At 35.2% G+C, this 12,508-nt stretch overlaps 1 protein-coding gene across 1 annotated transcript in view; it reads right to left on the bottom strand.

Annotated features, from left to right (window-relative positions):
• The window catches only part of Rubicon (run domain Beclin-1-interacting and cysteine-rich domain-containing protein rubicon), a 289,246-nt gene that overhangs the window by 114,035 nt on the left and 162,703 nt on the right, over positions 1-12,508 (bottom strand). The window contains exon 14 of the mRNA XM_090376184.1: positions 2,481-2,549. Within this exon, the coding sequence (XP_090232310.1) occupies positions 2,481-2,549 (69 nt within the window). The remainder of the gene's footprint in view (positions 1-2,480; positions 2,550-12,508) is intronic.

The raw sequence follows: 12,508 nt of genomic DNA, 5'->3' as shown, positions 1-12,508 counted from the left end.
AATGGACGATGTTACCGCAAGAACTTACGTTTGTTTGTTTGTTATTTGGTTTTTAGGAGCATTAGCAACTAAGGCCATATTGCTCCAGGGATATGCGGTGGTCATTCCCTGACCTTTCTGCATCCTCCGTATTTGGTGGTCACGGGCTCAAACCCCGGTCTAATCAAGAAGCATGTGCTACACACTGCTGCTCCTGCCCACGTGGCTATGGAGGGAAAGAACTTATCAACAACGTTGTTCTAAGTATGGATAGGCAGTGCAAAGCCTGCATCGACATTAGGGGTGGCCATATCTCCTACTGAGGACCACCTCTTCCCTTGTTCCATCTTTGGCAGTGATGCATATGTATCATGGTAGCCAGTGCTATGTTGCCATTTTTGAATAAAGTCCCTCTGTACCATTTTGTTTCCGTTGTTGTGTTGGTGTTGTTTCCTTCATTTGTGTATCTCACATAGTTTGGTATGCTTTTCTGATATCCAGGTGACTCCTATGAGAAGTTACAGGTGAAAAGTGAAAACCTGACTGGTCCTTAAGTTTTGCACACCAGTGTAGATATAATATGCTATATTCTTACTTCGAACAGAATCAGCTGTTGGTATTATTTATACAGCATATTAGCCCATAACAAGCACTGAGTTGTGTTTATATTATATCTAGAAAAGTGCGCGCGTGTGTGTGTGTGTGTTCATAGGCTGAAAAACTGGAAATAACTCACAAAAGAGAAACCTGAATCTCCCTTTGCCTGAGAGCAGCTAACTAATGCCTCAAATGAAAACGCATTTAAGAATTCCTACACTCATATATTTGGTTTGAATTCAGACTTCTCCAAATGAGTGACAATAGGCAGAACTGCTATACTTGCTTTCAACAGCCTTAACACATTTACTGGAAAAAGCCATGATTTAGATAAAGAGTGGAAGTTCAGGATGGAATGAGAAAGGAGGAACTTCATCTATATAAAAATAATTTCACTGTCATGATTTGAGAAAATATCAGGATCAGAAGGTTTAAAACAGTAGTCCAACCAACAGAACAACCATGCAGATCATCAAGTTTCACATTCTCATAAAATCCAATGACACAAGGCCAAAAAGGGCCATGGGACAGAGGCACCATTGACAAAACCTTAACTAAGCTCTAATCTTAAATATCTAAAGGGCAACTATACTAACTGTGTACTTTAAATTATCATCAGTATTTAGTTGCATCAGCAACTTAGGCCATATTGTGCCACTATGTATTATATCTGTAGAAGCGTGTATGCACACACCGATTTGCATGCTATGCAGACCGAAAAATTAAACTCCAATCACTCTGCCTAATATTGGTGGAGGGGTTGTGTTTACCCCAACAGAAGAAGTCTTTAGACTTCCTCCAATCTACGATAGGACTCTAATCTAGACTTCTATAAATGAGTGACAAGTGGCAAAACCACTCCATTATCATCGAGTTCACTGTTGCTGATGAGAAAAAAATCAAGTGTGTTACATTTGTGGTTGGGATAATGTCATATTCTAGTAGGTAAATGAATATATTACATGCAGTCTTTAGTAATGGCAAAAGCTTCAGCACCTCTTCCAGACAAAGTATAAAAAAATTGAAGCCAGATGGAATTGTGAACATTGAAATCATCAAGAAAATTTACTTCTATGTTATGAAAGTTTTATTGGAGTAAGGAGAGCTTCAAAAATTAAAGTGAAAATGTCCTGATTGATCAGTAGAGTTGGGAGAATGATAGAGGCAAAAAATGAGTTTACACAATGGGGTAAAGAGATTTTAAGTCAAAGAAATCAAAAAAGAGGATATTCTAGATTAGAAAGTCTCTGGCAAGGAACATCAGAGTAGATATATACACAAGTACCACTTTTAAAATGGAAATCACAGAGCAAATAAGATGAGTGGTGACCAAAGCAAATGGACATCAACTAAGACCATATATATTTGTAAAATAAATTAGGAAGTTTTTGGGAGGTTCAGTTCTTTTTTGCAAACACACACACACACACACACACACACACACACACACACACACACACACACACACACACACACACACACACACACCTAGCTCCTTTACATAGTGTTACTTTCACAATGCCTGCGATGGGTCTCTGGTAACTGAATTTTGATCAAAAATGCACTACACAGAAATTGCAATTGGAACACCTGTCACTAAGAGGTGGAGGGATATGAGATGCTAAAAAGGACTCTCACCAGCTATGAATCATGCATGCTATGTTCAGGTCAATTTCCTGCTTTCTTTTTTTTAATTCTAATTTACTTTATATCCTGCTTACTGATTCTCCCTTGTATTATTTATATTGTGATTGTATACCTTTCATTCTTTTATATTATTTTTTTTGTAAATGTTGATATCCATTGATATATTATTTCTTGTAGTTTGTCTATGTCAAGTTCCATATTTAAGTACTCAAAATGAAGAAACTGTTAATTTTTTATATTTTTAAAATACAACTTACTCGTCCCAAGCTGTATTCCTCTTCTACTATATCAGGTGACACAGGCCATGAATCTGGCAGTGGTAAAAGCTAAAAAGAAACAAACCTGTAAATAACATAAATATTTTTTTATATTCTAATTAGCCTAAAACCTGATGTAATGCAATAAATTATAACATAATTAAATAACCTAGACACCTGAACACATTGTAAATACACAAATTTAAGTTTTTAAGAGTATTTTATATCACCCTCACCATTGATTGGGGGGGGGGGGAAAGGATATCCACTGTGATGAACTTTATGGCCTTTGATCTAGATATCAGACAAGCAGTACACCATTGTTTCCATTTTAATGTAATCTATTTTGATATAATCAAAGCAACTCATGTTTCAGTTCCGGCTGATACTCCTCATGTGCAGGACAATTCTCAGCTCCAATTGTGCCAATTGAATTTCTCTTTTTATAAACTCTTTATAAAAAGAGAAAAGGAAGTATCTTTGGCATCCTGTTTTGGATCTGGCTACTTTATAAATGATATTGCAACAACACTTGGGAAGCTGGTAGTACCCTCCTCACATATATATATATAGTGTTTATAATTTGGCTATACAGTTTAATATCAAATGCTAACAATCCTAAATTGCAAACATTAATTATAAACACTGCATATTGCTTGCTACTTTGGAGGAATACTGATTTAATTAATGAATGGCAGGAAGAAATAATCTTAATAAAGATATCTACCATGTGTTGTTATTAAGTGATATATATTGAATCTCATAAAAAGAATAAAATTCAGTTAATTTACCAATTAATGGGTAATAAAATAAAGATAATATAAAAGATATGTGATTTAGGAATTTATATTCAATCTTTTTATCAAGTCTTCATATAAAGACCAAATATTACTATGGCAGCTAGGAAAACAGGCTTACTGAAGACTGTACTTACTGATTTTAACAATGCACCATTTATAATAAACATTTTACCAATATTACAATATGGTAGCATTGTTTGGTCACTGAAAAAACTAATTTTCATAAATTAACCAGAAAGGGTATAAAAATAAACTGCTAAACATGTTTTAGATATAAATTTCAATATTTTGTGCATTATGAACAATGGTGCTTAGAATAAGGAATTATACATTTCAATCAAAGAAGGAAAATGTTAGATTTAAGACTACTAAAAAGACTGTTCACTAATGCAAAGGGCACACTTAGCATAATTAAGAAAACAGATCAACATTGTAGCAAGATTCTTGAGGAACAATGGTTGCTTTATGAATAAAAAATTTGGAACACATTACTTACACAAAATTTATTAACACATCTTTAAATATATATATGTGGGGAAACTGATCTGTTTGTGGATAAGCCTACAATCTAGGAAGCATTTAGAACAAAATTCTTTATATGGAATGTAGAACAAAAAAGTTGGTTGGGGTTTTTTTGGTATAATGACTATTTTGGCCATAGTATGCTGGTTCTTGTTATATTATCCCTAATCTCTTTTTGTCATGCATTATGTCTGTACAAGTGTGTTCACATATCAATGAGCACAGTTTTTCAGAAAACAAATGGAACAGTTTTAACACAAAATAACTTATGCAGGAAAAACCCACTCCATCTGCCTGAGATCAACTACAGTGCTGGTTGAAGCTTTAAGAATCCCTTCAGTTTAAAATGCAATTTGAACCAGACCTCTCCAAACAAGTGACATACTGCAAACTTATTATACTGCAGTGAAGGGCAAAGAAAAGTCCCACTAAGTTTTTAATGGCTGGCCTGATGGTACTTGTTGTTTGACCCTCTTCTTTTCTTTTCTTTATTTTTTTTATCAACTCAAATGGACTGAATAAGCTCAATGCTGATGGCACTCTTCCTCTTGCTCACACTAAGTAGTAAACATAAATTCAAGCAGTGGGTGGTTGAATGTTGGAACAAACTTCCATCTGCTGTTGTGGAAGTGGCTAGTTTGAGAACACATTCAAGGAACTAGACAAATTATTGGAGGGATGGAGAGGTGATGTGGGAAGGTTGTTTTTATTTATTTATTTTTTTTGGCTGATGCTTTATAAGCATGCTTTCTTGCATTGTTTGCCACTACTAATACTTGCTTAAGCTAACATCTGATACTGTTTGGACAGATTGTACAATTTACAAGGGAGAAGGTGTAGACCCCAAGTTCTGAGACTGGTCACACTAAGGTTGCAGTAGGCATGTAATGTGGCAGTAATCCTGGTTTAATAATGTAGAAGAAACCATTAAACTTACTGTGTATACAATTCTATAAAGTAGAGAATGGTTTGATATGGTAGATGCAAACAGCACTTCTTATTTGCATTAAAGCAAAAAGAGTGTGACTGAATACTATGTTAAGTTGCAAAAAAATTAAGAGGAGACAGCAGAGTCTATTCAGTAGACTGGGTACATTAAGGGACACCAGTATCACATAAACTTATTAAGTAGTGAGTTCTGCTGCAGGATAATGCTAGAAAGTATGTTTCACCATATGTCACAAGGGACATTAATCACCATCATAAGTACAATACTAGAACAGCACCACCCTACAATCATGCCCATGTCATTTTTAGGCATTCACAACCTTGGAAGCACTTTAATGACATCAAGATGAACCTCAAAGTGGCAGACCAATAACAGCTGTTATGGATTTGAATGTGGAAAGAAAAGGAGAGAAAATTCATTGTGCATGAAGTGCTGATCATCTTAATGTGTCTTTGGAGAGAGAGCCTACATTGTTTCTGTTGACTGAACAAGAGCTGTGTATGTGCGAAAGTTGTTTCGCCTTGCACGCATGCAGACAGACAGACAGACAGACAGATGGATTATGAATTAAATATTATGAATAATCAATGAAGAATAGATATTACAATTCAGAATCAAACTGCAATTACATGTTTGGAAGGGGAAAAAAAAAAAAAAAAAAAAATCAACCTTTCTTGCTTATCTTTTTTGCTAAAGGCATCATTCTGCAATATGTCCCATAACTAAATGTGACTCGTAATTATTATTCACACATTGAGGGTTTAGTGTCAAACAACGTTAACTATAAAATCATTTTATAGGTAACGTTTTTATAATTAACCAAGAAAGAGTCATTTGACATTTTCTTGGTACTTACAGCCCAAGCTAACTTGTCAAGTACTAGAGAGATACAGTTCGCTGACATGATATGCATTGTTATTTGTATAAAGTAAAACTAAAGTTGATTTTAAAAAAATGCAATTGTGTAGTTAACGTTGTTTGACATTAAACCCTCAACATAATCTATGATAAATAAGCAGTGTTTCATAACATGTAGCCCTGGGGTCAGCAACCTTTTTTGAGTGAAGAGCCATTTTTGATCTAATTAAAAACAAACAAAAAAAAACAGAATCCAAAGAGCCGCACCTCAGCTCAAGCTGGGAGGACAAGTAATGGAATAGAGTGGGAAGGTATTTTATTAAAAAAATATATATTTTTTGAAATATTATTTATTAATACTGAAAAAAATACGATACGACAGACATCCAATTAGGTACGAATTATTGTGACTTTTGCTGCCAAACTTCTTGCATGCATCTCTCAAAATCAGGCGAATGTGCCGTAATTTTCATCTTTAAACATGCTGAGAGACTTGCATTGTTCAGACGGTTTCTTGATTAATTTTTAATATACGTAGTTTATTTTGTTCCTGCTGCACTTGTTGCACACGTGAGCTAAAAGTTAAAGAGCTGCGATTACATGTTCAAAGAGCAGCATGCAGCTCGCAAGCCGCAGGTTGCCAATCCCTGATGTAAGCTATACTTCCAAATTGATTCAGGACCTGAAAATAATTAAAAAAGTTTATATAACCATGCGTTCCATTCTGAATGATTATACAGCTATGGCTGTTTGAATTTTTAAAATGGCTACAGGGTTTTCAATGGCAATAAATAATGAAAATAATAAATAAGAAGCAGACATACCTAGTAAAAGTTTATTTATACCATGTATATGTTTGCTAATTCTTATTTATTTTTTGAAGCAACAGAAGTTAAATAACTGGAAGCAACGGAAATTAAATAAACTGAAATCCTTAATTTAAAAATTATTTAAGTGGAAAAACTAAAAAGTCATAAAACTTTGGAATTCTTGATGATTATATAGGTTGTCCTACAACTTTGTCATAACTTCAGAAGGTGGTTCCTGAGATAATTCTGAGAGAAAAATGTAATATCAACACGGTCCAATTCTTAATGGGCGATGGGTATTTGAAATTTAGCTTGACTTGAAAGAGCTTGGTATTGGAAAAACAGTTTTTATTGAAAAAAAAAAAAAGATTACATTACATTGTATAATCCACACAAAACACTGGAAAAAAGTTATATTATATATTTATGGTTTATGTAGTTTAACAAAGTAATTGTTCAAAAAGTCCACCAGCAGATTGGATGCACAGCTGGTTCATTTGACCAGCAATGTGTAACCTTATGAAGAACCAGAGCATTATTAATGTTTTGTGACATCAAAAAATCACTGAAGTAGTTCATCTTCTACATTCATCTTGCATTTATACATCATATTTTTCATGTGATCCCATATATGGTAATCTAAGGGATCGAGATCAGATAAATGCCATTTCAGCATATCACCACACCGGATCCAAAAACCAGGAAACCTTTCATTCAGATTATACCTCATGTTCCTACTGAAATGAAATAGTACTCTGTTATGCTGGTAGCACATCTGTAATTATATTTGCAAAGAATGTTCTCTAAGAGGACCTGCAGTTCATTTTGCAAAAATCTGACATATGTCATCTTTCAGACATTTATGGGAAGATATATGGTCAAAACAGCTAGTCATCAAGGACACCACACACATTTACAGAATAAAAGTATTTAGAAGTTACTTTTCACTAATACAAGTGGATTTTCACAAAAGTTTAAGTTTCTGGCACTGTTGATTCCATTGCAAGTAACACTGCATGACCTCAGTGAACAAAGCGTAGAGATGCAAATAGGGTATGTGCATTTAACCAATGGCAAAAACTTCTGCATGTTCAAGATCTTGAATTTGCTAGTATGGTACAAGTACAATCCTTCACTGTTTAATGTTCTCTTGACTGTTGTGTGGAACACTGAAGTGGGTAGAATTTCTTCAAATACTAATTTAGGGACTGTGCTGCATCATTTCAATAATGTTTTCCTTAGTGTCCACATCCCATTGGATTGGTTGTGCAGCTGTCAATTACAGACTTGGGAGTGAGCCATTTGGTGACATTGGTAACCTTAATAAACATTCCCTGATCAGGAATTCTTCACTGTGGGATTCATCACTAATATCCTCAAAGGTTGCCATTACTGTTACAAAATCTATGTGCAAAATTTGTATCTGCCTATTTTTAAGTGGAAAATGTAAATGACATTTTCATAAATTAACTCTGTCACAACACAGAAGTAATTTATGAAAATGCTTGCTCTCTGAATTTGTACACAAGCTACATTTCAAATACCCATAGCTCAGTAACTGTTGAGAATTGAATCCTTCTTGATGCAATATTCACTTGGAATGACTTCAAGAATCACCTTCTGAAGTGATGAAGTTGTGATATACCCTGTATATGTAAAACACTTTAATGTTTACCATTCAAATATACACTGTGCTGCCACTTTATTAGGTACACCTACCTAGTAGCGTGTTGAGCCTCCTTTAGCCTTCAAAACAGCCTGAATTCGTCTAGGCATGGATTGAACAAGATGCTGAAAACATTGTGCAGGAATGGAGTACCATGCAGTTCCTTGAGATTCAATGGAGGTGTAGCCTGCAGCGAACAACCCCTTCCAGCTCATCCCAAAGATGTTCAATAGGATTGAGATCTGCAGACCACTGCAGCAAAGAAAAGTCATTGTCATGTTCCTGGAACCATTCCATAGTGATTTGGGCTTTGTGCACCAGTGCATTATCCTGTTGGAAGTAACCATCTGACTGAGGATAAACTGTCAACATGAACGGATGCACTTGGTCAGCAACGATATTTAGGTACAATGTGGCATTCAAACGTGAATCTATGGGTATCAATGGACCCAATGTGTGCCAAGAAAACATTCCTCACACCATAACACTGCCCCACCACCTTGCACAGTAGTCGTCAGACATGACGGGGCCATGGATCCATGTTTTCGCCAAATTCTGAGCCTTCCATCAACATGCTGTACCAGGAACTTTGACTCGTCAGACCAAGCAACTGTTTTTCAATCCTCAATAGTCCAGTGCTGGTGTTGCTGTGCCCACAGGAGGTATGCTCTCTTGCTCTTCATTCATAACAAAGGTATGCAATGTGGCCATCGACTGTTGTAGACCATTCGCGACAAAGTGCGACTAGTGGTCCATTGCAATATTTTGTTCTGCGCACCAAGGTTGTATTCTGACGTGATGTGTGACATTGTGGCCTGTCTGTTTGCTTGCACAATTCTAGCCATCCTCCTCTGACCTCTCTCATCAACAAGCTATTTTCTTCCACAGGAGTGCCGTTGAGAGAATGTTTTCTGTTCATTGCACCAGTCTTGACACATCCTTGAAACTGTGGAAAAAGTTCAGGAGAACTGCCATTTCAGAGAGGCTTTGTCCAGCACATCTTGCACCTATTACCATGCCACGTTCTTGCTATGGTTTATATGCTTAACTGATACTAGAAAGGTTGTTCTGCTGCATTTATATCCACAACTGTGGTCATGTGACTTGCAACATTGTGAGACAAACTATTTGTGTGCACTGCAATAAAATTGTGCCAGGAGTCATTAAGATTGAGCTTAGTCTGGTCTGTAACTAATAAAGTGGTAGCACAGTGTATAATATACTGATAACACAGCAAAACAACAAAATGAAAATTTCAAAGCAGAAAAAAAATATATAAGCCAACATTTTATGGAGAACAACAACAGGAGAACTGCCATTTCAGAGATGCTTTGTCCAGCACATCTTGCACCTACTACCATGCCACGTTCTTGCTATGGTTTATACGCTTAACTGATACTAGAAAGGTTGTTCTGCTGCATTTATATCCACAACTATGGTCATGTGACTTGCAACATCGTGGGACAAACTATTTGTGTGCACTGCAATAAAATTGTGCCAGGAGTCATTAAGATTGAGCTTAGTCTGTTCTGTACCTAATAAAGTGGTAGCACAGTGTATAATATACTGATAACACAGCAAAACAACAAAATGAAAATTTCAAAGCAGAAAAAAAAATATATAAGCCAACATTTTATAAAGGGATGTTTTACTGATTTAACATATATTCATAAAAGGGCTTATATAACTTATAAAAACATTGAGACAGTCAATATAATGATTGAGCTTAGTCTGGTCTGGTCTGTCTAACACAAAAATAAAGCCAAAGGTTAACTGTGCTTTTATAATTCATAAGTAATTTCATCAATATCATAATCAATAAATGTCAGCTAAAATTACTTTCATGATGGCATATTACCATGTCTTTTTACAACCAAATGCTGTTACAGATCAAAACGAAAGTTATCACTGCAATAAAATTGTGCCAGGAGCAAAAGTAAATGCATTAAATCATTTACTATTACATTTAATTTTATCACTGTACATGAAGAATTAGCTTTCACTCGAGGGTTCCTTCTCAAAATATAACTTGGTACGCTTGTTCTCGCCCATTAAAAAACATTAGCTCATATATTAGTATTATCAACATTATGCATGCAAGAAAAGCTTAAACAGCACCGGCCAAAAAATTATTACTAATATTTTCTCCAAATCTTCCTAAAATTTAGTCAAACTACCCACTTCCGCAATGCCAGATGACAGTTTATTCCAACAATTAATGGCTTTGGCTGAAATGCAAATTTACATACATCTGTTCTTCAACCATCTTTTCTCAATTTAAATTTATATCAGTGTCGCGTCAACCAAGGAAAAGTAAATGTGTCATAAGCATTAATTTACGTAACTTTTTTAAAGCTTTATACACATATACAATTTGTGCCTCAAACTAATCCTGTTGGGGCACAAATGTCTTCCCTTTAAGACATTCTGGGTTTTTTAGCCTGCACAACATTCAAATTGCCCTTTAAATATGCATCTGTACTGATAATACACAATAGTGCAATAGGTAAGTCAATGATGCACCTAAAATCCAACAAAAATTACAATAATACATCTTTTAATACTTCAATTACATTTCTATTTATAATTATTCTTAATAAAACACTGTTTTATTAAGAATAAAGAACTAAAATGGTCTTGGGCAGGACACATAGCTCGAAGACATGATGACAGATGGACTAAGAAAATAACAGAATGGTACCCAAGAGGAGCTAGAAGAAAACCTGGAAGACAAAGGCGGAGATGGATAGATGAAATTCATGAGTTTTTGAGTAGTAAATGGATGGCCAGTGCTCAAAGCAGAAAGAACTGGAAAGTTGCTGGAGAGGCCTTCATCCTGCAGTGGATTGAAAATGGCTGATGATGATGATGAAAACACTGTTAAAACAAGCAGATGCTCATCACTTTTTCAGACATTTTAATGCCATAACTTAAAAATTAAATTTCATTATTTTCTCTGATACTGCACCAAAAATCATGATTTTCCCTAATATTTGATCAAAAATATACACGTTTTCTGACTTTTGCTAACCTTGGTAATTTCCTAATTTTCTGAAATGTGGAGAATGTGTCTGTGAAATGATCTTCTTGGGTATCTGCAGTGCTGTGAAAAAGAAGCATTTATGTTTGTTATACTTATTGGTCCTATTTTTGAAAATGCTTCTAGAAAGTTAATGCTTTATGAAATTTTAATCTCTCCCGGCATTATAAACTTTTATTTCCTACCACTGAACTCTACAAGCCTGAGATAAACCATCCTTTTATTTAGAAATAACACAGCACTCTTATATGTTATTTAAATGTTATAAATTTTGTTACTGAGTTAAGTTATCAAATGCTATAAAATTTTTTGGGTGGGTTACAATAAGGTGTTGCTTAATTATAAGAATAATTTAGATATTTAAATGTTAAGTTTACATTAATTATTTCTTCCCAACCTTGTTGGCATGAAGATTTACATACTTTTTGCGTGAAGCAGATTGTTACACATGAGAGACTACTGGAGACACTGTGTTAACAGAATTAAAAAGATAAGGGGGGAAACTATTAAATACATATGTTTTTAATTATATTATTAGGAGAAGTTTAAATTGGAAGGTAAATAGAAGAGGGGGGGGCATTGTTGAGGCCACGTTATGTAAAGATCTGGGTATATTATTGCCATGTGTAAGCAATATCCAAAAATTTCATTACGTCATACAGCATGTCCTATTGAATACAACATGAATTGTCAAACTAACAGAGCAAACTTTTCTGCGAAAATGTCTAACCCTCCTAAAAACTTCTTAGTTCATTTCACAAATATATGTGGTCTCAGTTCTAATCTCAATTATGTCCATTTCCACTTACAGTCTGCCAAACCTCATATACTTTTTCTGACACTGCTCATCTCAGTTGCCCAAATTATTTGCTGTACGATTCCTTTCGCCTCAAATGCGGGACCTGTGCATATGTCGGTTCCAATATACCCTGTCAGAGACTTGGTAATTTGGAATCTCCTCTCTTTGACCTTCTCTGGCTTAAAATCTCTCTACTCATTCTGCCATATTCATCTTTTGTCTCTACTGTTCTCCCAACTCCACTAATCACTTGGAATTGTTTGACTTCCTCTCTTTGCAATTTGACTTTCTCCAGTGCAACTTTCCTAACGGTAAGGTAATTTTCCTTGGTGATTTTAATGTTCACAACTCCAGCTGGTCGAGATGCTGAGCCTTTTGCAATTACTAATGGCCTCACACAGATTATTCATTTACTTACCAGAATACTGGACAATCGTAATCATACAGCCAACGCTTGATCATTTTCTCACAAACAACCCTTCTAAGTACACGGTCAAAGTGAGTGGTTGTTTAGGCACCTCAGTCACAACTTGGTGATTGTCTCTTCTTTAATGGAACCTTTATCTCGTGGCTATTCACAACCTT

The sequence above is a fragment of the Mastigoproctus giganteus genome, chromosome 6, assembly GCF_048544385.1.
Source record: "Mastigoproctus giganteus isolate SK-2022 chromosome 6, ASM4854438v1, whole genome shotgun sequence".
NCBI lineage: Eukaryota > Metazoa > Arthropoda > Arachnida > Uropygi > Thelyphonidae > Mastigoproctus > Mastigoproctus giganteus.
This window is presented reverse-complemented; position numbering and strand designations above follow the sequence as displayed.